Source organism: Cynocephalus volans, chromosome 5 (assembly GCF_027409185.1).
Source record: "Cynocephalus volans isolate mCynVol1 chromosome 5, mCynVol1.pri, whole genome shotgun sequence".
NCBI classification, from domain to species: domain Eukaryota; kingdom Metazoa; phylum Chordata; class Mammalia; order Dermoptera; family Cynocephalidae; genus Cynocephalus; species Cynocephalus volans.
This window is the reverse complement of record NC_084464.1, coordinates 78,654,084-78,681,093: the sequence shown is the minus strand read 5'-3', so window position 1 is coordinate 78,681,093 and position 27,010 is coordinate 78,654,084. Positions and strand designations below refer to the sequence as shown.

The 27,010-nt window shown below is 37.6% G+C and overlaps 1 protein-coding gene across 5 annotated transcripts in view; it reads right to left on the bottom strand.

The window, feature by feature from the left end:
* The window catches only part of KCNQ5 (potassium voltage-gated channel subfamily Q member 5), a 553,541-nt gene that overhangs the window by 64,720 nt on the left and 461,811 nt on the right, over positions 1-27,010 (bottom strand). For 2 of the 5 annotated variants that reach the window (XM_063096155.1, XM_063096157.1), the window contains 4 exons: positions 24,822-24,932; positions 18,350-18,445; positions 10,180-10,274; positions 6,235-6,261 (listed from right to left, as the gene is read on the bottom strand). In XM_063096155.1, coding sequence (XP_062952225.1) covers positions 6,235-6,261; positions 10,180-10,274; positions 18,350-18,445; positions 24,822-24,932 — 329 coding nt within the window. Of the gene's footprint in view, positions 1-211; positions 269-6,234; positions 6,262-10,179; positions 10,275-18,349; positions 18,446-24,821; positions 24,933-27,010 lie in introns of all 5 variants that reach the window. The other 3 variants (XM_063096156.1, XM_063096158.1, XM_063096159.1) reach the window with 2 other exon arrangements.

Below are 27,010 nucleotides of genomic sequence, written 5' to 3'. Positions count from 1 at the left end.
CCCTGCCTACTTGTCCCGGTGGTGCGGAGTATCAAAGCAGGCAACAGGCAAAAAGAAAAATGACAAGCGGGTTGAAAACCTCATTCAAGAAGTCCCTAGGAAGAGTGAGTCTCTGAACAGGGCTCAGGTGGGGTGGCGGTATAACTTGGTCATGCACCTGAGGTTAGTCGGCATTCTCAAATCTCATGTTAATAGCCGGGATGCTGGGTACCTCTGCTTCCGTGAGGTGTACATTCTGAAGAGCTTCTGCTTATTATTACAGAACTTACTAGGAGTGAGGGAAATAGAGCAGCACATTATTAAGCATTTCACCACCAGGAAAGTGCTTAGGGATTTTTTTTCTTTTTATAAAAACAAAGCCTTCTGGCTTTATTGTTTTTCATATATAAGAACACAGACTATTTAAGCAGTGGGTACTATGTAGTTTAATTGTGCTGCTTGAAGTATATCCAAGGCTTTTAATGGTTAGGTTGAAATAATTAGATAGGCATTACAAATGACGGTAGTCTATGTATTAGCATCTGTTTAATATGAAAATAAGAATATAAATATTTTAGAACATTGCAACCCCTGTGATAAATATCAATGCAACATAGTATGAATGACTGAGGGATAAAGTATTTGAGAACTTTTAAGAATAAATATTTATAGACATCAGTGAAGTAGATAATGTTAATTGCTTTGAAATTTTAAAACGTAAGTTCTTGATTTGTGGGAAACATCTGCAGTTATAGTTAAAGCAGGTAACCAATTGTCGGAAGGTATGTTCAAAAACAATAAAAACAGAAGAAAAGATTCTAGGTTGCTAGTTTGTAAAAAAAATTTAAAAGTTCATCTTTTAAGTGCTATGATGTGTTTTTTAAATACTAAATCCTTTCCCTCTATTAATAAATGTGAACAGAAGGAGAGACCATTTTGAAAAGATTATTTCTGAAACAATCTAACATTTTGCCAATAATGACAAAAGCTGACTATGCTGGAAAAAAATAAAGTCTAGTCTTCATGGGTTTAGTTTAACACCACATGCATATCATTCATTGCACACTGAAGAAAGAAGATGTAAATAATGAAAAATAAATGCGGGAGAGATATAAGAATACACAATCTTTTTCACCAGTGTTCTAGAGTTCTCTCCCCAAAGCCCCACTGCCTCAGAATCCAATGAAGCCAACCAACCACATAGGAGCAGTTCAGACAAAGCACTCAACGGGTCATATGACAATAGCATTTGTGCCCTAACTTTTAAGACGTGCGTCTTTATAACAGTCTCACAGGTACCTGTTAAAGCAACTTTAGATAGTCTACTGTCTAAGAAGTCTGAGAGTGTTCTAGCAGTGCTTTATAACCTGAAATTAGGGCAGCTTAAATATGAAGCAGGCATATAGCCAACCATTGTTAATTAGGAAGACGGGGTAAGCAGAGGCAGTGAGATTTATAGGTAACCCCCAAACCTCAGATGGTATGATCTGTACTTATAGCTACAAAAACTTAGGTGTAAAGAAGGAAAAGCCTTCTGGTACCCACTGTGATGACTAACTGATTGCTATTTGATGACCTGGTCAAGGAGGAAGGGAAGAAGGGAGGTGAGAATACTGGGTTAATCTGGCCAGATGGGTTCACAGGCAAATTTTCTTCTCTGAAAATGACAATTTATACCAAAACAGAGAAAAACTGTCCAATTTAAAAAATGAGTTGGAAAAATTACTTAATGGGATGATTATTTTATTTTATTTTATTTTTTTAAAGATAGCTGGTAAGGGGATCTTAACCCTTGACTTAGTGTTGTCAGCACCTCACTCTACCGAGTGAGCTAACTGGCCATCCCTATAAAGGGTTCTGAACCCGTGGCCTTGGTGTCATAAGCACCGCACTCTCCCGAGTGAGCCACGGGCCGGCCCCTCTTAATGGGATGATTAAATAGAATAAAATAAATAAACACATTTACTACCACGTATATGAGATTAAACTGTTTTACTGGGAAGACAGAGAAAAATAAATGAGTAATTAAATTATGCTAAAAATTGTGCTAAAGAAGTTGTATTTATGGTCTAAGTGGAGGAAATCTGAGCAGGCTCAGTAATTTTTACCTGACCTTATACCAAAGAGAGCCAAAGAAATATTATTTTATTTATCTCTCTTTTTTTTTCTCAGCTGGCTGGTATGGAGATCTGAACACTTGACCTTGGTACTCTAACCAACTGAGCTAACCAATCAGCCCAGAAACATTATTTTAACTATTGCTCTGTTGAGCTAATATATATATATATATTTTTTTGCTTTATACTTACTTTTAACTTCTGCACTGAAAAAGAAAAGGAAGGTAAAAACGATGACAGATTAGTTTACAGTGACTTCATCTTTGCCCTTAAATTAATCTTTGCTCTTGGGGGCAGAAAGGGAGAGAAAGACAGGAAAACATCGAAGCAGGGTGGTGAACGGCGGTGAGGACACCTCGGTCTGGCTAACGAGGGCTCCATAATGCCGTCAACGCATTAGCTTGTAAACACTGACAGGCAACAGTTAAGATACACTAAAGAAAAAAGAAAAAAAGAATCCCACGATTCCATTCTCAAAATCAAGCATAAAATCTGACAATGGGATACATCCAAGTTTCTGGGTATGTCCCCGTCTAATCTGGAGGCAGCCACATGGTGTGACTCACATGCAGCGAAATAGACAGACACCTGCCCTGCACAGAACTCCGGCTCCACTGCACTGCAACCGGCATCCCCTGCTTCCTGGTACAGAGATGCTCTGCAGGTAGGAAGTGGGAGCTGCAGCTTAGTTGAGCTAATATAAAAAAGCTCCTCCTTCAGAATCCCATATAGGCCAGTCACAAAAAAAAAAAAAAAAAAAAAAAGAAGCTCTTCTTAAGACTAATGGATTGTATTGTATTTTAAAAAAAATATTGGATCCGTCACAAACAAAGTGACATTTTTCTTTAGACCAAGACATCGTTGATGAATTTTTCTTTACGTACCCTAATGTCAGTGTAGAAAAGACAAAATCTTTTTTTTTTTTTTCTTTTTTTGTGACCGGTAAGGGGATCGCAGCCCTTGGCGTGGTGTCACCGGCACCGTGCTCAGCCAGTGAGTGCACCGGCCATCCCTATGTAGGATCCGAACCTGCGCTGCGGGAGCGCCGCTGCGCTCCCAGCACCGCACTCTCCCGAGTGCGTCACGCGGTCAGCCCAAAATCTTTTTTTTTTTAACAAGAACATTCCAGAGCAGAGAACACAGTTAACTAAGGGTTATAAAAATGTATTATGCCTCAGTCCATTCTACAGAAAGAAAAGTCTCTCTGTGGATTGCCTGGTCCACAGTTGTGGCTCTTTTGTCCAGTGGGAGTGCCAGGCACCTGGAGAGGGGTGCTGGATGTTGTGTTGAACTCTTCTACACTTGGGTTACTCTCAGTTTTTAACACAAAGAAAAACTACAAGGGACTTAGGAGATTCCAGGTCTGAGCTATCTGAAAGATAAAAAGGTTGGCTCCTACTTGGGCCAAAGCTTGTCTATTCAGCTTATCTGAATCACCATCAATAACCCAATGGCTCCCAAAGGCAGTAAATGACTCCACAGCTGGGCGGTGTTAATTAGTTCATTTGAAATGGGGTCGAACATTCATTTACAATTATCCATACCCAGATCTGCACTTCTCTAAGGGACAACTCTCATTTTAAATGCATATTCCTTTGTGCATATTTTGCTTGGGTAAGGACAATTTTATTATTTTCTAAGATGGTAGCGTTGCTATTGTTATTAAAATTGTCTTTCTGCATTCATTATGCAGTATTATAAATTCCACTGCCTATGGAGCACAAGGTGAAAGCTAAAGTAATTTTAAAATAGGAGCTTCAGTTTATTTCCTTCAGATTATTGCAATGTTTTTAATTTTTAATTTTCTCTTTTTATATTTCTCTTCTTTTTCCATTTTTGTTGATGTTTTTTCTCTTTCCACATAAACTACCTGAGGTCAGGGACATTTTATTACCTTACCCAAGGATTATTTATTGAGCACATTCTCTGTCATCACTTTACATAGGGTGATATGACAGCTAATTGGGGGATAGGAGCCCTAAGTGTATGAAGTATAAGGCATTAAGTAAGGTATTTAGGCTAAGTAGAAGTACAGGGCTGTTTCAAGGTGGTTTTTGCCAGATGTCCACTGACCACAGAGAAGCCAGAAATTTCTGTGTGTGATTCTCTGAGTCAAAAACCCAGTTCAGTGGTTCTGTACATGTTCAAATCTACAGGTGAGTTATCTTTGATAGTCTCAGTCACAAGCACGCAGAACAGATTTACGTGTTTTAGGTATATGTGAACATCATGAAATTTAGAAAATTTGGTTTTTTTTGTCCTTTTGAATTGTGACAGCTGACTAGGAGGCTCATTTTTGGACTGTTGAGAAGAAGCTGGTGACACTTTAATTCTGTCTTTGTTTTCTGATGTGCTCCTGTTTTTAAAAAAGTGCAATGTCATTGTGTTTGCCCTAGATGACCCTTCACTCATTGCCATAGAGGTCATGCTTATTCAAGCACCTCCAAATGATGTGCAGACTTTTTTAGGTGACAACATCTATGGGAGGACAAAACCACGACAGGTGGTCTTACGCTCAGGTAGCTCCGGAGTTCCTGCCAAAGATGGTCTCTGCCCTTAGAATTTGGACACAAATCACTCTTTGAGATAATCTGTAAATGGATAGCTTCTGAGACAAAGAAAGCTTTTAAAATATTACCAAGGAGACTAAAACATAGGTTATAATGGCTATAATTTATTTTGTGTAACATTTTTTCAAGGCAGCCTGCCTCTCCCAGTGTCTATGCAAAGAATGTTCTTAGTTCGATGACTTGAACCTCTTTGTAGTCAGAAATATCTCTAAAGTGGAAAAGAGCAAGTAAAACTTTCTGGAAATATCACTGAGGAATATCCAATGCCCTTTGTACTAACTCTATGGCTACCAAGTAAGAGAGGGGTCTTGAATGCCATCCTGTGTGTAGGCTTACCCGCCTAGGAGTGCTTCATGTCATGTCCTACCACATCTATCTCCTGTCATAGATGAATGAATTTTTGTTTTTGTTTGTGAATCTTTTTAAGTATTTACATAATGCACAAGTGGATAACGCAGAGCCTCATTAGCCCCTGGCGAACTTTCAAATCCAGTTCCAGTACTGCAAAAACATATTATGATCAATGTCATCGCTATAACAGTACAAAGCTAAAGGAACAATCCCTGGGCCCACATTACTCTGGGCAGGGCCTTTGTTTTCTCTTTACTGAAACAAGTGGCAATGATAGGAAAAAAACTGTGTTCTTTCTTCCCTTCCAAGCACCTGGGATTGTCCTGCTCTGCGATTCTGCCTCTGCCACTGCTCATGCCGTCAGTGCTGGGATCCCGCTGGCTCTGTCCTTCAGGGCTTTGCTCCCAAATCCAGACCCTGCCCGGTACTCATTAGTACAGATCAAAATGTTCTCTTTCACCTCCTATTCCCTCTAGGTCTAACTCTCTGCTATGTAATCTGATAAAACATTTCCTTCTAAGGCATGAAAGAGTGACCATACGTTATTTGGAGAATTTTTTATGGGGGCTATCTTTTTTCTAAAGGATTGGGGGTGTGTGTGTCTTCTTTTGAATCCAATCACCTGAGTAAACCTCAGTACTCAACAAGCTGGAGATGTCACAGATAGATTGTTCCAATCTCCTGGACACAGCACTTCTCTTGCCAAAAAAAATTAAAATAAATAAATAAATAAATAAATAAATAAATAAACAAATACAAAAACAGAAAAACCTCTTCTCACTCCAAAAGAATGACCCTAATGAAGGAGAGTATATCTTAGACTGCTGCCTGGGCCTAGAACTTTCAGAAGAAAAAATCCTTTCTTTCCCTCTCTAGATTACTGTATTTGAATACTTGGAAAAGACTTCTGTCTGAGAAAATGGCAGCAAGAAATAATTAAAGATCATAATTATTCACCCCCTCCACCTCACCCCAAAATGTTCCAGACCTGTAGACTGAAAAAAGCAGTGAGTGAGTTAGGGAAAGACACTTCTGCTCCCAAGGGGGGTGGGGGGTGGGGAATCAATAAAACAGCAACCTTTGCAGGCAGTCTTCTGAAAGGTCACTTTTAATCATCTTGTATTTGTTGATCGATTTTATTCACATGAGACACATTTAAAACATTTGTTAGGCATCAGATTTATAAACAAACATGTAGCAAAAGAGAAATCACAAACCTGCTTGATGTTTCCCCTTGTTCTTTCCTTCAGGTGCGTGCAGACAGAAGAGAAATGATGATAAACCAGTGAATACATTTATAGCACTTGGTAACAGCCAAACTGGAGATTGGGGAACCAAGTACCTTAAGTAACCCTTTTCAAGCAAGATCCACAAAAGCAATGTTCTTTATAATAAATGTACTCAACTTTCTAACATATGTTCTTTGTGGCACAGACCTGAAATAGCATGACATTTACTTGGAAAAACCAATACTGCCCACATACAACCCAAAACCATAGACTCTTCATTAGCCAAAGTTATCCGTGGTTTAAAAAAAGTGATTTTGATCTAACCGGCATTAGCAGAGGCAGAATGTTGCTGGTTGCAATGTAGCTGTAGTCTCTGTGCTTTAGACAGACTTGTGGGGTTTTAAATCTGGGTTCATTAATGTGTGACTGTGGTCTTGTACCACAGTCACTTGTTGAGGCAGATTTTTTTGGTATTGCATAAAGTTTGAATTTCTTTGGAGTAAATAAGGTACATGGAAAACTCTATCAGAACTCTTCTAGTCTACTGTTGGGTGGCATTTTTAATAACTCATTTTAGCAAATTTTGGTCCAGGCACCATGGTGTAGGACCCCTATGCTTTGCAAATGAGCTATGTGCCTTCTGGCAGGCACCTCCCTTCCTTGTGGGACTCGGTTTCCTTATGAGTAAATTGAAGGCATTGTATTAAATCATCCCTAAATTCTGACTTCTTAAGGTATCACATGGCATCCTTGGAGCTTGATAATTCCCCACAGCCTCATAAAATATCTGACTCATTCCCTAAAATAGCACATTTACCTGTGTTTCACCCTTTGCATAGGCTTCGCTCTCTTAGAGAAGAAAATCAAGAAAAATATTCCGCTCTACAAATCCTTCTGTTATTAAAACAAAACTTTGAAAGAGCAACTGCTAAGACCTCTAAAGTTTATGTAAGAGACAAACCAGACCTGAAAAGACAGAGTAAGAAACTGCTGGGTTGTATCCCTGGCAGGTTTAGTGGGTATGGCCTGCCCCTGCCCCCTGCCCCCCTGTTCTCTCACAGTTGTTTTGCAGACTTCTGTCCCATCCTACTCCCTCGGATGAGGCTGTGGAGTCAAAGCACCCCATTGTGTCTCTAAAACTGTGGGAAACAAGAGCACGGGGTTGGTGTTTTTTAATGACTACAATACCATTGATGATGATGATGGTGATGATGATGTTGTTGATAATATGATCTTTTCCCTGACCACCTACTTAAAACTGTAGCCCCTGATGCTCCCTAAATTCCTTCCTATTTTACTTTTCCCCATAGCACTTATTTACATATTCTATATTTTATTTATTTATGTATTTTTATTGTTTATTCCCAGTACTCCTTGAGTGCATACTTCCTGAGGGCTGAGATTCTAACTTTTTTTTCTCCAACTGCTGCAATGCTAGTGCCTGGAACAGGGCCTTGCACATAGTAGTTGCTCAATGAAGAATACTTGTTGAGTGAATACATGAATGAATGAATAATCTTTCCTGTCAGAAGTTGTCAGACTCTGAATGCAAAAGTGAAATACACTGTATAAATAAAAATCATTTTTGGTCTGTTTCTTACTATATCACTGTGCACTCAGTAAGCCAGCTCATTATAAATGTAAGAATATCTCTCTAAGTTACTGTAAATTATTCTCCCCACAAACCTACAAACTTGATTAAAGCAGGTTTGCTCTCTAAAGCAAAGGTTTTGAACTTGGCTTCAAGGAATCTGTGAATACGTTAAAATTGTAGGCAAAGTTTTGATTTTTTTGTGCATTTTAAGTATTTTTTATTGGGAAGGAGTCCATAATATTCATCACATCCTCATTGCTTTAACAAAGAACAACAACAATTAAGAACCACTGCAATTTGAAACAATGAAGTATCGCTGGAGGGAGAGATGTTGGGATATCCACGTTCCCGTGAACTTTCCCAGGGACTGCTGTGCCATTCTGGACAAATAACTGCTCTTCAGTAAATGGGGCTGAGACTCGGAGGTTAATAAGGTCGCAGGGAAAGGAGAGAGAGGACAGTGGTTGAAAGGCACAGTGGGACGGGATGAATGCAGGTGTTTGTGTAACCCCTCCCCCTCCCCTTCTGCTTAGAACAGGGAAAGTAACAGAGGAAAAGAAAGAAATTATGTGAGTAAAATAATAGTTGATGCACTGGGGAAGTTTGGCTTATTATTAAATAGTTTTTCCAGGCTTCAGAATGACTTCTAATCTAAAAACTGCAGTAAGTGGGAAGCCAAATAATCACATATGATAATGGACCTCTCTCTTCTGTCGCTTGAGAATCTTCTGTTGGTTTTCCTACTACCCTTCCTGTTTTACGTTTATTTAGCCAACTTCAGGAAGACAAGAAAAACCATTTCTGTATAATTCCTGTTTTTAATTCATACCCCCAAGGAATAGATGGCACAAGAGTTGTGTCCCTTTTTTTGTTTTGTAATACCAAAACTTTGAAAGGGTTTAATACACAATAAAAGGAATTCAACTAAATGTCATGATCTAAATGAAAGTAGGATTCTAATCAACACATCCATTCGACAGCATCCATGCTTCTGTCCGTGCTAAGGCTCCAGCCTCTCTAAGATCCTGGGGTTCTGTGAGTTTTAGAACCTCTAGGAGACTTCCAGGAGGGCTTAGGAATCACCTTGGCCAGGTTTTGTCCTTCTGTTTGTGTCTGGGAACATTGAGGCCCAGGGCAGGACAGGGAAGCAATGTGACAAATCCTGTTAACTAATGCAGAGCTGCTGCTTCCCAGTAGTGTGTGTTTTGCTGTATCACAACCTCCATTAAGACGGTAATTCCAGGGAACCAGTCATGAGGCTATCCTCAACTTAGACACCCCTTCCAGATTGGCAAGAACAAGGCAGTGATCCTGACTTACAGTAGTTACGAGCCATGAATCCCACGAAGCCACTAGGATTTGTTGAGTTATAAAGGGAAACAGCTGTTGCTCTAAAACACTGAGTCAGATAAGCAATTTAATAACTTCTGAATAACTTGAGAAACTGACTATTCTAATCAAGCTGGGTGACTCACAGAAAGCCTTTCGCATGACTTACTTGCTTTGGTGTTTCAACGAGGACTTCTTTAATTAGATGGTGATTATGATTTAATATGTGCTCTGTTAGTTGAACTGGAGTCCAGGATTCCAGGACTGAGTACTTTTTCTTAACAAGTTAAAGATCTCGCTGTGGTAATCATTAGTACTGCTCATAACTTCTCTGGTTTACTCCACCTTCTAGGCACATGGTAGGATTGCACTTCCCAATCCATGCCTTTTGAGTTTAGGCATGGCTGGGTGATTTGCTTTGGTCAATGAAATGTGAATGGAAGTAATATTACTTTAAAATTTTGAATACTAGTTCCAAATTTTAATCTGATTGGTTCTTTTGCTTCATTGTAAAGTGTAATCCTATTAGGACCCCTATTCTTCTCTTCCTTTGCTCCTATTAGTTTGATCTACAAGTGAAAGTTCGAAGATCATCCTGTAAGGGATCTAGATGAGAAATGACTTTGAGCAACTTAAATGTGCAAGATATTTTGCTCTCAAAGCACGCCTCTCTTGAGGTCTTGGAATGGGTGGAAGGACCACGGTGCTTACCTTTAGAATCCTGGTGGGCTTTATGAGATAAGATACTAGAAAATAAGCAGCAGAAATAGTAGAAACAAATCTTTATAAAAGTTTACACTCCTTTCATCTTTAATCCCAGTCTGTGGATGGTGAGGAATGATACTAATTCCATTTAGTTTTGTGCCTGAGATGCTACTAAGCAGATTTGAATCTCTTTAAGAGCAACAGAGAATAAGACAAGCCAAAAATTGACACTTGTTTTGTGTGTGGTTTGTTTAACAAACTTGAAAAGACTCAGCTACAGCACCAGCTGTCCCGCTGATACCTACTTGGTAGGGCTGCAGGTGTGCAAGGCCTTCAAGTGTGGCTTCCAGGTTGCAATGGAAACAGATTTCTCATCAGCTGCATAGCTACGCCAAACGCACTGCACGTGGCATACGTGGGCACATGAAAAAGAAAGACAAATGACAGCAGGAGATAGAATAAAATGAAAAGGAAGATTATTAAGTGACTACACATTAAGTATCTTTTCCTCATCATTCTTAGCCTTGATAAATAACCAAAGGAGGAAGAAGACTGCTTGGGCATTTTCAGCTTGCTGTTAAACATGTCTTACCACATCAGAATTTCTCTGAAAACAAATCACACCAAAAAACAAAAGTACTGAAAAGTATAGCATAATGTAATTCTCAAATTGGTTATGGAAAGACACTATATTGTCTGAAACAAAGAAAGTAATGATTGACTGGTTCAGTAAATATTGATGCCCAAGATACTAATTAGATAAACTCCCTGAGCATAAACATGCATTCCAGGAATTGATCTTTAATCAATATTTGATAAGATAGAGATAAAGAGTTATGGAAAATCCACCATGCAACTAGTAAACTAACTAGTAAACTAATGACCACCAGGGTATGTTAATGATTTAATTAGTGAAATCCCTGAAGTTGAACCATGCAGTAGTTGACAATGATGGTAGTGATAACAAGAAGTAGAGCTAAGACAAGATAGGGGAAAATGTATTCTCTGGGAATATAATTGAAAAGCACCTAAGGATTTAATGCCATGATCTCTGAATATGTTTACAGCTCTTTGATGTAAAACATAACCTCTGTCTATTTCATATAATTATACCTGACATACATAATACAAAGTATTTTCATGTAGACCTCACAATCAAAGTGTGGGTTAAGACTTCTACTTTGTAGATGAGAAAATAAAGGCTCAGATAAATGAAGAGGTTTATACAAGGTTGGTAGAGTTGAGACAATATATCAAATTGCCTGGCTCTCAGTCCTAGGCTCCTCCACTGGGATTTTTGCTGACTGCTTGAAGACTGTTGTTGGAAAAGCTTCCTTCTGAACTGCTCATTTGAGAGACTGCCCAAACTTACTTTCCCATATAGATTTTGGGAAATTTCTTCCTTTGTAATGAGTCCACAAACATCTCTAGTGAACAAGTGTTTACCCCAATCTCCTCAGTCAAAATTTTTTATTATAATTCATCAATCAAAGCATTCTATTTTATGTGACAAATTCATTTAAATGGGTCATATCCCTACTATGTTACCATCAGTCATGATTTTGAAATCTACAGTGAAGAAAAATGTCATTTAATAATATTCCTTTTCCTGAGAATATCATCGAATAAATGTGTGCCGAATAAGAGTTAAAAATTGACACAACTACTTTGGAGTACTGCCTGGCAGTATCTTATAAATCTGAACACGTACGTATCCTATGATACAGCTACTTACTCCTAGGTATATACTCAACAAATGTGCTTATCTATGCTCACCAAAAGATATGCACTAGACGTTGGTTTCTTAACAAACTAGGGCTGAACATGCTCAAACACCTATCAACAGTAGAAGAAATGGAAAACTCATGTTATATTCACAAAATGGAATAGTACATGGCAGTAGTACACTGTAACTGCTCAACAATATGGATAAACTTCACATGAATAATGTGAAGTGAGAGAAACAAGACAAAAAGAGTACATTTTTATAAATTACAAAACCAGGGAAAACTAATCTATGCTGTTAGAAGGTAGCACAGAGGATGCCCTTGTGCGACAGTGATTGACAAAGTTACACAGGAGATCACGTTCTGTTTATCTCAGTGCTGGTTACACAGGAGTGCTCAGTTTCTTGGGAAATGTGCTCTTTTCTGCGTTACATTTCAATAAAATTTCAGGAAGTGACATAAAAAACTAGAAAAATATATAGTAGGACCTGAGGGATTTTTAATATTTTTGAGGAAGGCTTAAATGATTGAAGCAGGGTTCCCTGCCTGGAGCCTTGCTCACATGGCTCATGTTGATTTAACCTACAAATCTGTGGAAATTTGTGTTTAGCATCTTGGCACCTTTCAGGGGATAAAGCAATTATCATTGTATCATCTTAAAATATTAGTTTTTGTAAATATTTACACACAATTTATAGAGTGATCTAGAGTAATTAATAAAAACACATGGATTTATTATTGCAACTTCTTCTGTAGCAGTGAGACCCAGAGATTCTCCAGTGCTGTGTTGGCACAGATGGTTGCTTTAATTAAACAATTTCCATAGACGACATCACATATATATGAACTCTGATACTTTGAAAGCAAGACTCACATTGAACTAGAAGCGTATAGCAGGTCCGTGCAGTATTAGGTATCAGTGAACAAAATCCAAAACAATAATACAATGAAAAATGGGACCAAGGCATTACCTGTTAATGTTATAAAGAATTGGGTGCAAAAGAAGCCACTGTGAGAAAATTGAAGATTTTCTTTACACTAAGACCTGGCTTTTTGCTCTTTCTCTTTTTTCTTTTTTTTGGCAGCTGGCCAGTATGGGGATCTGAACCCTTAACCTCGGTGTTACCAATACCATGTCTATCCAAGTGAGTTAACCAGCCAGCGCCTTCTTGCTCTTTTTCTATCAAATTGACCTCAACAGCTAAGCTCTTGTTCCCTTCATTACTCTTCTCTTAAAAATGCCCTATAAATAAGAGATACAGAAGCAGCGAGTGGCATCTATCACAGGGCTGGTGTTAGTTAGCAGTGAAAATGGACATGCAAAATGTAACTCCACCACACTTTAATAACTCCACTCACACTCTAATAACTTTGTCCTGTCCTTAGCTCTCTTTCTCAGCTAATTGCTTCTAGTAGCTGAACTTCAAGCACACATTCATGTGATGCAGTAGCTGATGTTCCTATATTTAAAGCCAAAATCTCACAGTGGCTGGCAAGAGAAAAGTAACACCCTAGGGGGATTTTCTATGGTATATATACTCCAAAGGACAATTCGACAAGAAGCAAAATGAAAGCCAAGTTTACCATTTATCAGGTAACGCTGGTGCTCTAGGCAGCCAAACAAATTTGAAATTTGATCTATAATTATAAGTACAAAGTGAACATAATTCAGTTTTTTGGGAGTGTTTAGTTTGTATTGTTTGGAGCATTACAGCTACAGCACATTTGACTCTTTCTGGAAATAGTCCAGAGAGTGTCAGCTGACAATCCAAAAATATAATTAACATGGCATTTACTTTTTCAAGGTACAGAGTTTAAAATGTCAGAGACCTGAAAGATTTAGGATATAAATCAGCAATCCCTTTCCCCACCTCTCTTCACACTAATTTCTGTTCCTTAGAGGCAATCCCTTGAATTCTTGTAGCTGTTGCTTCTATTCTTAAGAATCCTTATTTTTTAGGGATTATGTTCCTACTTATATTTTTGATTTTTCAATTTTAGGTGTGATCAATTAACTTCCTATCATGAAAGATAATAACATAGCACACTTACATGCCCTCCTCCCTGCCTCTCATCCTCCCAAAATTTATATATCACAATTTTTAGTTGTTACCATTTAGTGTTTGCATTATTGTGACCATGTAACTGTTGTTCCCAGTTCAGCAGTGTGATATACTATGACTACTTTTACATAGACTTTTGTTTTTCTTGGGGTTATTATTGCCCTATTTTAACGTTTTGATTTGCCTATACATATCTGTTATGAATACGTTCCCTATCTCCCCAACAGAACTATAAAATTCCTCTAGTCAAATACATCATGAAATCTGTCAGTTCCATTCTTTTGTTTCCTCGAAGATCTTTCTCCCATAGCTCTTGCGTCCTGCTTACTGTGTTCTCAGGGCACGCTGTGGCTGTTGTCCTGGGACTTCCCTTCCCTGTCACAGAGATACTCTTCACTCTTTCCTGTGTGGAATCTCATTTCCTGGATCCCATGTCTCTCTCCCTCTTGGTTTATCTTCATGTTTTGGAAGAGCAATTCTATCCAAATAGCTTCTTGAGTAAGGGTAAGTGGTAGGTAAACTTTTGAGATCGTAAATGCCCAAAAATATCTTTGCATTACTCCATACTTGCTTAATGGCTTGGCTGGGTGTAGAATTCTACATTGGAAATAAGTTTTTTCCATAATTTTGAAAATATTGTCTCACTATCTTCTAATTTGAGGGTAACTAATGTTCTCAGGTCCAATGCCATCCTGATTCTCCATCCTTTGGATTTGTACCATCAGAAAGCATTTAGGATCCCCTTTTTTGCAAGTGTTCTGCTATTTCACTATGATAATCTTGCTGTGAAGCTTTTGATTATCAGTGCTGGGCATTTGGTGGCCTCTTTTACTGTGGTCAATCCTGTCCTCTAGTTCTGGAGAATCATAATACAATGTTTCTTTGGTAAAATCCTCTCCTTAGTTTCCGTGTACTCTATTTGAGGTACCCCTATTCATTGGATATTGGAACTTCTGGAAGGGTCCTTCCATTTTTTTTTTAAAATCTTTTTTTTCTTATTTTCCATCTCTTTTTTTCTACTTTCTGGGAGATTTTCACAACTTTATCTCTTCTATTTTTAAAATTTCTGCTGTCATATTTTTCACATCTAGAATTTTTTTGTTTTGTTTTCTGAGTCTGTTCTTATCTATGACTGAAACACTAAAGAAGAAGTATAATTTCTGCGTAAGTGGCTTGAGCTTGTTGACCGGTGGCCTCACTTTAGAGGTTAAGGGGTGAAGACCAAGTTATTATGCTAGGGGAAGCCAAAGTTTCAGTATATAATTATTTGTCTTTTGGGTCAATTAGCTTCCTTAAAGGACCATCTTCAAATCTCTTCCCTTAAGGAAATTAAGCCTATCAGCATTTATTTTACAAACTTTCACTTAATTCCCCTGTGTCTGTTTCCAGTAGAGCATCTTGGCTTCACTCTGAACCAGTCAAACTTCTCCAGAAGTAAACCTCTAACACGGAACTCTTAAAGAATCTTTAAGTGCGAATCTCGAGGCTCAGTGATGGATGAATGAGGATGCAGCTGCTACTTTTTGAAAGGAGTAATGGATTCAGATTCAGAGAGCAGGGATTTGAGTCCTAGCTCCTCCTGGGCTTGTCTTGAGGATTGAGTGACATAATGTATTAGAAACTGCAAACTAAAAAGCACTTCATGAGTCTTAGGCATTATTAATAAAACTGTGACATTTGGGCAGGTATTCAAAATGTTACTGAGAGCTGATTTCTTTTCCCAGACTGCTCCACTTGAAATGAAAAGTTAATTTAAATGAATCATGCAAAGATATTGACACAGCTAAATTTGCTGCTAGCTGCTGGGATTTTAAACTTTTTCCTAAAACCCTGAGATGCTGGTTAATTTAGTTCTCTTACCAACCAAATGACACAGCAATTTGGTTATCTCAGCTGCCCTTTTAGGAAGATAGTGGCTCTGGCTTAAAACAAATGAGATGCTTTTGGTCTTGATGCTTTGTGTGTTCAGTAAACCAAGTCAGGTTTATTGGGTAGGAAAATGAATGGATCAGCAGGTGAAGCTTGTTTTTCAATCTAGTGCATCCTTAAAAATAAATCTCTAGAATTTATAATCAAGGCTTAAAGCCCTGAAATCCATCTAAAGACAACAGCAAGGAAAAACAATAGACAAATTTAATAATTATATTATTATTCCTATGTCTAATAAATAAATTAATTGCATTTGTAGGAAGAAACAATTGTTTTTTGAATTAGTAGATTCTACTTTGATTAATGAAACTATAATTAGATTTTAAAGGTATTCTTGAACATTTCAAACCTTACATTTTGCATTCTTTTAAAAGAAGAACATATAAGTTGGAGTTTTAAGAAAAAGGAAAATTCATGATTTCACTCCATTGTTACCTACATTTGTACAAGTTCAATTGCTGATCACAATACATGTTACATAACCAAGTTCCATAAAATGAAATTGTAGACCGTCAAGCAAAACTGTTCAATCAGCCTTTTCTCTACCTTTTATGGGTTACCTGTGAGGGAGGCCTTACCTTGCTTTGGCTGTGGATGTGTGAGTGCCTCTGCTCCAATGATGTGTGGCAGGAATAGCAATTTATTTTCAAGTTCAATTGGAAACTGTTTTTGCACAATTTAGTAGTCTAGAATGATAAGTTAGATTAAGAAAGTTCCTGCTGTTATTTTCTATATCTGTCTTGTGCAATATGGTAGCCAATAGCCACTTATAGCTATTGAACACTTGAGAAGTGTCTAATGCCACTGAGAAACTGAATTTTAAATTTTAATTAAATTTAAACAGCTGCGTGAAGCTAATGGTTAGTGTACTGGGCAGCACAGCTCTATATCATTGGAACTAATACATGCATGAGAAATTCTTCAAAAGGCTCATTTTTTAGCAGAACAGCTGATATTCTAAGAAGTCTTATACGTGTAAGATGTACAAGTATTATCGATTCCATATGTAGACAGGGCTTGCTGCCCAAATGGATGCTAAGAGCCTATGGAGTAACTTCTGCACTTGGAAAACATTGTTCTAGAGTGAAGGGAAATTAAAGGATAAGAATAGTAAAGAGAAAAATTTATTAGAAGTATGGAAACATGCATAATCAGTTAAGAAGTGCTAAAGGATGAAAGGCTATGAGTTCTAGGCCTCAGGGTATTTTGTGTGTGTCCTAAAGTGTGTGACTCCTCTTTTCATCCTGCTGATTATTGCTCGCCAACAGACCTTTGTTTTTTTTTATTTTTTATTTATCATTATACAATGTAATTGATTTTCATGGCCCTTTACCAATTCCTCCCTTTCCCCCTTCCCTCTCTCCCTTTCCCATCCCTGGCAACCTCAGTTATGTTTTCTTTTATTTAACAAGTTCAAGGAATTATTGTGATTGTTGTGTCTTATTTTTTCTCCTATGTATTTGTTTATTTATTTATTTACTTATTTTTATTAGCTCCCACATATAAGTGAGAACATTGGCATCAGATCATAAACTCCTACTACTTAGGGAATCTTTTCCTTTAAGAAAATAAAATGTACTTTCTCTTTAATGTTCTTTTATTAAAACCTGGAAAATGAAAAAATAGAGAATCTCAGTGGTTTGCATTGGAAGTCATGCCCAAAGGCCCATTTTCTTGTCAATAGTTGCAGAATAGCTTGATTTAAAACTTAATATCTTCATGTAGTCATTAGCTACAAATAGATCCTCTTCACTGTATAACTGAATCCGTAGCTTCGTTTCTGTTGAGGTACCGCATACCATGGCCATAGAGAAAGGCTAAGGATAGGTGATTATTCTTGGTGATTATTTCCTACCAACCCACCCACTCAAACATACAATCTAAACTAAGAAAACGTGCTTGTTACTCAGCATTAAGACAAGTCTCCTCGTGCTTTGGATCGCCATCCCAAGTCCCTATAGGTTAGAAGTTCTGAAGCTTCTACTGCCTGGAAGGAACGGAAGAAACTTTAGATTGTAGAATTATCTTGTCCATAATTTAATGCCAACTCCACATTATGGAGCTAGCAAAATAAATATTTTGTGATTCTGAACCTGGGTCTAGGATGGTTCTACTCCCAAAAGATATGAATGGCAAAAGGAGAAGCATTCCTGTTAGTGCTGAAACAAATCCTGAGTTATTGAAAACAAAATGAAATGCTAAATAATGACCTCTATATTATGAGCTAGCTTCAAATAATATGCTTACTGTTTCACATTCTCAAGCATTGATGTATTATATATTGATGTATACCAGCTCTCAAAATAGGATAACCATTTCAAGTTGTTGCTCTAGATGGCATTAAAAGCAATTCCACAGGTACTAAACTTTGACATTCTAAACAAATATGTTGTTCTGCAGAACAGTCCTATACATCTGGCTGGAGAAAGTAATTGTAATGCAGGGAACAATGCCATATTCTGTTCCATCACTTAATCAATTATGTTTCACCAAGTAATTCATAAGACATATTAGTCATTCCAGGAGCTGACCTCTGCATGGCCTTGCTGACATGGTTAATTAATCTGAACAATGCATGTACACTGCTGAAAATATATTCTTTTCTGTTTGGGAGAGGGAAATTCCTGACCAAATCCAAGACTGTACATTAAGTTCTGATTTCATCTACGAAGCAATGAAGTGCAGAGACTAGAAAATGACCCAGCAAGTACTTATGGAGACAGATGTTGCCATCTACCTATTACATTGACATTTACCTGAATGAGGTTGGCAGCTGGGTTCCTTCTTTTCTCAAAGTGTTTCTGGCGGTGCTGTTCTTGTACTTTTAATGCAAAACCTGAGCCAAGAATGCCCTGGAACAAAAGAAAAAATGGTACTTTAAAAAATTTCAAAAGCACTGTTAAATAATACAAATATTAAAAAAACTCTAAAATGGTCTAAGAGAAGACAAATAGTATGTAACCTGTCCACAAACATATGATTATTAAAACAAATACCGTTTATCTCTATTATACTACCATCTACCAATGGCAAGTTGTTGGTCAATATTTATAACACTTCTGTTCTTTGGTAAATCAATTAGGCATTGCCATTTATTCTCTTGTGGTATAGTAAAAGGCACCATAATTATAAATAAAAATCACAATTAAAAAAATTTTCTTTGTGTGGCTTTCTCCATGACATTTCTTTATGCTTAAGTTAGAGTGACTGGTCTTACCCAGGGATGGAATTCGGAGGACATGAATTCTGGTTTTGCACCAAGCTGGATTTTAAATTTGGGAGAGTTAAAGTCTTGCTGCTGTGGACAAGGGAGTACTTCTAGCACCTCAATGAAACTCTGAAATTTTATTTTCTCCATCCATAAAATAGAGGAGAGGGGAGTGTTTAAAATCTGTCCCTGCTGTAGTCCTTCATGACGCTAGAATTCTACACCTATCAAAGTAAAAGTGAAAGGGAGAGGGGGACAGTTATCCAGCTGAGACAGATGCTCAGTTTTAAAGATATACAGTAGAAGGTTTTCCATTTTGCTTGCTTGTATAGTGAAGACAAGAGCATGGGTCACTGCAGAAAACATTCCTACTCTCCTCAGTTATAATCCCACACTTTCAGCATCCCTTACCTTCTTGGTTTGGTTTCACCTATTCAGATTTTGGTGTTGGTAAGATTAGTATCCCCTCCTATGTTTACATTAGTTTTTTGATTACTTTGCTTCCCTTCTGCTTATCATCTTGATCCACCAAAATTCGGGCTCTTTGATGTTCCCCCCTCTTTTCAGTTTGCTTTGATCTCACATTTGTGAAATCAAGCAGCTTTGTCTCAGCCTGGGGTTGGTTTTCAGTGCTTGCTAAATTCAGTCTCTGGGTTTTGTCTCTAACTCTTGACTTTATGGGCACAGGATTTGAAGCTCCACTGCTTTCAAGTTTGTGCATTTTACTTGCTAGCTACAAATGATTAGCTTTTAATTAAACTTCAAGGAATCTAATCCTTAGGTTAACGATGAGCATTTTATAAGCACTAAGTCAGTATTTGCCACAGGTAAGGAATGGTTGTTTTTCTTTTCTTCATATTTTTTTGAAGCAGCTCAAAGATGTTTAGGCTGCCTGGAGAGGTGGTGGGTTTTTCATCTTTAGGAGGTGTTAAGTCTTGGCTGGATGACAACTTGGCTGAGATATTGAGCTCTAGTGGCCTTTAGCCTTCCTTCTTATCTAGAGGTTGCACAATTCTGAGTGCATCTGTTACAATAACCAGACAATAAGTAATGCAATCATGTTTAAAATAATTATATAATAATACTATTTGCTATTAATGAGCAATGATCTAGTGAATTATTAATTAGTGTAAATGGCTGTACCATGAAATTAGAAATTACATTGTAGGTTCTGTTTTCCATCTCTTTTTCAGTGACAGTCTCATGTTGTCTGAGATCTCCACCTCACATAGGTTGGGAATGCACAAACTGAGCTTTATAAAAAACTGGTCTCTATGGTCTGGGTTGTAGATTTAAACAATATTTCCCTCCGTTTAGAGGTTATAAAAATGGCCCTCCACAAGTGTGAAAGTCTAATTTAGTGAAAAGATTTACACAAGTTAAAGGGTTTACTAAGTGTATATGCACATGCAATGTAATAATATAATGTAAGTGAATTATTACACCATTTTACAACTGGATAGTTTTCACCCACCATGGCACTCATTTAAACAACTTGCTCAATACTAGGGTTACAAGGAAATATAAAGACAGGACAGACCTTGGTAGTTCAAAATCAAAAGTGGTCTGTGAATATGAGGGTACTTTCAAACATTTGTGAAAAATAGAATTAACAGATATTATGAATCTTTCCATGATGTTTTTGAAGTACCTCATATAAATATGTTCAAGCCCTTGGTAATTTAGTTAAGTCTTTATGTTGCTAGGTTATGACTAGAACAGAATAAAATTATATTCTATACTATTGGTTTAAGTTCAACATCTAAATTCATAAATTCCTTTTTATTTGTTTGAAAAATAATGATACTTTTATACGTTGGTATAGGATTTTCATTTTGGAAAATTTTCACAGGTATTATGCTATAAATTTTCATAACTCTGCAATGCACCAAGTCAAGAATCAGTACATTTATATAATGTGAGAGGAAGCAGGTACAGGGAGTGTAAGTAATTATAAGAATATTAGGTGCTGTGACCACTGCCAAAACCTGTGTATCTGATTTTCTAAGTAATAAAGTAGGTTCTTATAGAAAAAAAAATGGCCCTCCATTTCCAAATCCAGATTAACTCCAGTCATTTGTAACTCCTAATTTTTTCCTGCTATTTAAAGTCAATTAGGAAAGATAATACAAATCTTCCCATGAACTTTTTGAAGTATCTTTGTATTATACATACATAATTATACACATATATGTCTATAATCCACTCATATGGAACATAATTCAGATTTTGTAGACATTGAATTAACAGCAATAGCTACCACTTTTGAGCGCTTACTATGTGAATGAGGTTCAGAGTTAAATACCTTTTGGAAAATGAAGACAGGCCCTACCTAGCACAAATTTAGCATCTTCCAAACTAACTAAAATGTGCTTAAAATCACATTGGCATTGCATAAAAACATATATTAGTAGACAGCAAATGTTTGCTACATAACTCTTGCAGCAGACTGTGCATTATAGTAGTTATTAAACCAGACCTGCTCTCTCATTATGGCTCCATTCCAATTTTCTTCCTCCTCTCTCTTAGTACACAGCTCAATGCACCTAAGTCTGTTAAAATTAAGTCTATTATTATATATACGTATAACACACACAACACACAACATGGCTTAGTCTTTGAATATATGCAAATTTTTAGAAACTGAGTTCTGCTTTGATTAATTTTCTAAGATAAGAAGATTCAAATGTTTAGGTTTTAAGTTTTTGTACTATGCTGAGAAGTCCTAAATAAATACCAATTAGATAGGAAATATGTTTTGGTAAACGTATTTACTCCTGGTTACTTTCCAGATTAAATGAGCCTAATTTGTACCCCACACATGGCAAACAGGCTATGCTGAAAGATACTTTTTTTAAACAGTTGTTAACATTTTATTATATACAATAATTACGTTTGTTAGCATTGCTAATGATTACAGTGGCTAACATTTATTTATTGAATGGTTAACATCTTAAGTTAAACAGAATGAGTCTTTGCACGGAATCTACTAGCTACATGTCTCAAGGAATTCCATGTTTACAAAACTCAATTTTGTTATCAATAAGAAGATATCCTTAGCAGGATTATCTAGCTGGAAGGAAGGGAGTGTTCTAAAGAGGAGAAAGACCTGTTCATCAGGGTGACACAGAGGACGTGGGGCTACCTCTGCCAGCTCAATAGCCCAAGGATGGAGTGGGCCCCAGAGGAAGTGACCCTCTGGTGGAGCTTGGGCATTGTGGCCTGTGTGAATCTGTGATGTGTAGGACAGTCCTTCTGCAGGAGGACTAAAATGAGGAAAAATGGGGAAAGGTTCTTTTGAGGGTAAAATGGGGAAAAAGGTTTTCTTCTTTCTTGGTCCTCAAGACCAAGTGGGAGGAACCCCAGACAAGAGTAGCCTATAATCCACATCTAATTTTCTGAGCAAAATGCCAATGTGTTCTAAATTTCAATAGGACAACGCTTTGGCCAGTGGGTGCACAGGACATGGTGATATTTCCAGCCACATTTCCTTTTTTTTTTCTTAAGGTGTATATCAATCATTTAGTCTTTCATTCAATATATAAAAACTCAGCACCTGCTGTGAGGTTATAGTAAAAAGAGCCATAATAGAGGCTACTTTTCTTGGCATTGTTAGGAAATGTTTTGTTCTGTGCAAGCAAATTTTTCAGATTTCCAGCACGTGTTAGTTTAATTTGCATATAAAAAATTGTAATCACTTTATTGGAAACACTTCCAAGAATAACTACATAGTCTCTGACATGTAACCTATCACGGCCACAGAGTTTAACTCCCTGTGATGGTCTAGAATTTCATCACGGGGACCAAGTATTTCCCTGTGTTGGATGAAGTCAGCTTCCAGAGGTGGACTGACACTAAAGCTAACTGGCCCAGGTCTTTACACAATTTGAGCACTTGTGTCTGCTTGTTTCTTACATATTTTCTTTTCCCTCCCTCGCTGTTAGTCTTTCACCATCTCTTCCTGTGGTAGTGTTCTATCAGCCTCCCTTTACGTTTCCTGTCTATGATCTTCAAAGAATTGTGAAACTATGTAGGTCAGTTTATCAGAAACTTCTCTAAGACCAGGTTATGAATTAGGTCTCAAGAGCTCCTAAGAGGTGCACCTACATCGTTGTCTGTTTTAACACCCCAGAGGTTGGCTACTTCCTTGTTTTCAGTTTTTTGCTGGTTCACAGAGGTTGCTATATACATGGCTTCAGGATAAATATAAATACAAAAACAGCAGGTATTTTGTGCCATTATTTTGGGGAAAAACCCCAAGACTGCATTTTACTATTTCTAAAGGTATTTTCCTGCATGGAATCTGATTATTGAGTGAGTCTCTTCTCTGTTCTGGATTGCTGAGGTCAGATGAGTTGACTTTGGATAAGAGAGACTTTTTTTGACTCTCTTTGCTTTCATCATTTTGCACCAGGAAACAGGTGTCTCTAGATTCATACCGGTAAAGGGACATTTATACTGAGTGTTTTCTTCACAACAAGAACTTGACTTACATTACCACACCGGTCTTTACAAAATTTCTCTGGGCACGATAATTCTTTCTCCATTATACTGATGAAGAAATATACTCGAGATTGCTGTTTGAGATGATCTGTACCCCTCTGAAATTCAGATGTTGGTGTCCTAATCCCTAACACCTCAGGAAGTGACCCTATTTGAAGACAGGGTTCTTACAGAGGTAACCAAGTTAATATAAGGTCATTAGAGTGGGCCCTTATCCAATGTGACTGGTGTCCTTATGAGAAGAAGAAATTTGGACACAGGTGAAATGAAGACAGGATGAAGACAGCCATTTACAAGCTAAGGAGGAGGACTGGAACAGATCCTTCTCTCATGGCTCTCAGAAGGAACTGACCCTGCAACACCTCGATTTTGGCCTTGTAGGCTCCAGAACTGTGAGACAATAATTGGTATTGTTTAAGCCACCCAGTCTGTGGTATCTTGTTACAGCAGCCCTAGCAAACGAACACAGAATTCATACTGAGGTCTAACGCTCAAGCAGAGACATGGTCTTTTTGGTCTGTTTTGTGATTTTGAGTGCTCTGGGGCAGAACCATCTGATGAATATGGAGTTGGGCACCGGCTGTGGGAAGGACAAGAGCATCCTCTGCACTCGTTAACAGGCAGAGGAGGAGCCCTGTGAGCTAAAAGCTGTGGTGTTGGAGATCGCCATCTGACCTCTCCACCCCTTGGCTTCCTTTGGAGGGGTGCTCTGGGGCCTCTGCTTGTCAGAGGTTTTGCCACAGCATTGGCTTGTGTCTGGAGCAAGGCTAAGGCTATTTCTCTTAAGCACACCTGCTGCCACTGCCTTAACACTCCTTTTCGATGTCTCCCTCAGCCCACCTTGGGTACAGTGGGCAAAAGTGAAAGCTTTGGGATGGGGGCAGATTGTATTACTTTGACCAGTTGCCTTTAAAGAATCAAGAGGCTAAAATGACCAGAAAGGCAAGCTTCATCCATTAAGGAGAAAATAATCAGAAGCTTAGGGGAAGATAAATGTGCTCTTCATCCTAATAAGATGCAGAAACTGCTCATTGAGGAAAATCAATGATGACACAAAGAATAAATCATCCTACATATTTAAAACCCTTTAAGGTCATATGCTTTTCACTCGAATGGATCTGAAGAAGAAAATACTCCACATGTGCACATCCATCTCTTTGGTAGCACACATTATAAACCAAATTGGAGTGATCAGATTAAAAAGAAGATATCTTTAAATCTTTACAAATATTTTAAATGAATTACTAGTATGTTGAATGAAAGTTGATGCCATCTGAATTATTATTTGGTCATAAAGACCTAGCTAGTGTTTAGGTCTTAGGTGAAGTGTCCCCGAGGGAAGACCATATTTCATAAATTATCCAACTAGATATATTTAGAAAAGTCAACATTTTATCAGAACAGTTACATTTGTAAATGATAAAGATATGTTCCCAAGCATACCAAGTTGTGAGAACTCACTCTAGTAAACTTGTAAGACCTAATTTAAACTGCTGTATTGTTGCAAAGATACTCACGGCAGGAAGGGCAAAGAAAGAAATGCCAAGGAGCGCAAAGCCTGCAGAAAGCAATCTTCCCAGCCAAGTTAGGGGAGTTTTGTCTCCATAGCCAATAGTGGTCAATGTAATCTAAAAACAAAATAAATAGAACATGCAGCTTAAGTACTTGAGAGGAAAGTTAGGACCTATGCACAGGAGGCAAAGCAACTTTTCCACTAAATCATTATTCAACAAGTCTTGGCGCATTTTATTACTGTGTTTTAATTTTCCATGACGCATAACAGAACTTCTCTTTGTTTAAGGAAAGGAATAACCTACATACTTGTTCTTCTCTTATAACACAGTTTTTTTATCTTTTCTAAGTGTATTCAAAGGAAGGTTATTTAAGTAAATGGATAACCGTCAGTGATACAGAAATAATAGCACCATGGATTTAGGACTCGATCAGTACACAAAACAATAATTTATCTTAATTAAGGCTGTCCATTCATTACCTTGGCAGGTATTTCCTGAAGATCTGGTGTGTGCAGTGCACATATTAGAATTTGTAGTGGAACAAAAAGGAGAGGTACATCGTTCTTATCCTAAGATATTTGTGGCGTAGTAAGGGAGACATGTCACACACAAATAATTAAAACATAAAATAGGGTGAGACAAGTATTACAGTGGCTGCACAAATAACCTGCTATGGGAATTAAAGGAAGAGATTGATTATTATTGGCTTGAAGAGTCAAGAAGGCTTTATAGGGGAGATTCATCACACTTAGGCTTTGAAGGAGAAGTAACATTCTGAGAGGCAGAAATAGTAAAGAGAGTGATGCAAGGAGGGGAAACAGGTGACCAGCTGCACAGCAGTGAGAACAAATAGGTAGATTCTGGAAAATATAGGTTTTCCAGCTGGGCTAGAGCATGATGGATTTGAACAAGATTAGTGGCTTTTTCAATTTCTCTCATTAATGTTGTAGTTTTTGGTGTACAGGTCTTTCATCTCCTTGGTTAAATTTATTCCTAAGTATTTTATTTTTTTGTAGCTTTTGTAACTGGGTTTGTTCTCTTGATTTCTTTTACAGAAAGTTTGCTGTTAGTGTATAGAAATGTTACTGATTTTTTTTGTGTTGATTTTGCAACTTTACTCAATTTGTTTATTGGTTCTAACAGTTTTTATGTGTGTGGAATCTTTAGGGTTTTTCATATAAAAGATCATGTTGTCAGCACACAGTAACAGTTTCATTTCTTCCTTTCCTATTTGGATGCCTTTTATTTCTTTCTCTTGCTTAATAGCTCCGGTAAGGACTTCCAGTACTGTATTGAAGTGGCAAGAGTGGGCATCCTTGTCTTGTTCCAGATTCTAGAGGAAAGGGTTTTAATTTCTCACCATTGAGTATAATGTTAGTTGTGGGCTTCTCATATATTGTCCTTATGTGCTGAGGTACATTCCTTCTTTACCTATTTTTTTGAGTTTTTTTTTTTTTTATCATGAAAGGATGTTAAAGTTTGACATATGCTTTTTCTGTATCTAATGAGATGATCTGAAATAAGCCAGGCACAGTAAGACAAATACTGCATATTCCCAGTTACATGTGGAATCTGAAACAATCGAACTCATAGAGGCAGAGAGTAGAATAGTGGTTACCAGAGGCTGAGGGGTGGGAGAAATGGGGAGATGATGATTACAGGACAGAAGCCTCAGTCAGGAGATATAAGGGTTTTTTTTTTTAGATCAATTGCGCAGTGTGGTGAACACAGTTAATAATTGTGTATCGTACATTTCAAAATCACTAAGAGTAAATTTCAAATGTTCTCACCACAAAAAATAAATATTTGAGGTGATGGATATGTTACTTAGCTTCATTTAATTATCCCACATTGTATTCATAAATTATAACATCACTTTGTACCCCATAAATACATAATTTGTCAATTTACAATTAAAAAAAGAAAAGGATTAGTGGAAGAGGAGGTTAACTAGACATGCAAAAGCTAGGTCAGGGAGTGTCTTTGAAAAATGGTGATTGTATCACGTCCCTCCCATGGTCCAGATGCTCCAGGGCCTTCCCACATCCCTTAGAACAAAGTCCCAGCTCACCTGCATGGCCTGCATGGGGTTCTGCATGATTGGGCCTTTGCCACTTCCCAGACATAGTCTTCTATCACTCTCTGTCTCATTCTGTTTCTGCCACACCTGCCTTGCTGTTCATCAGCACACC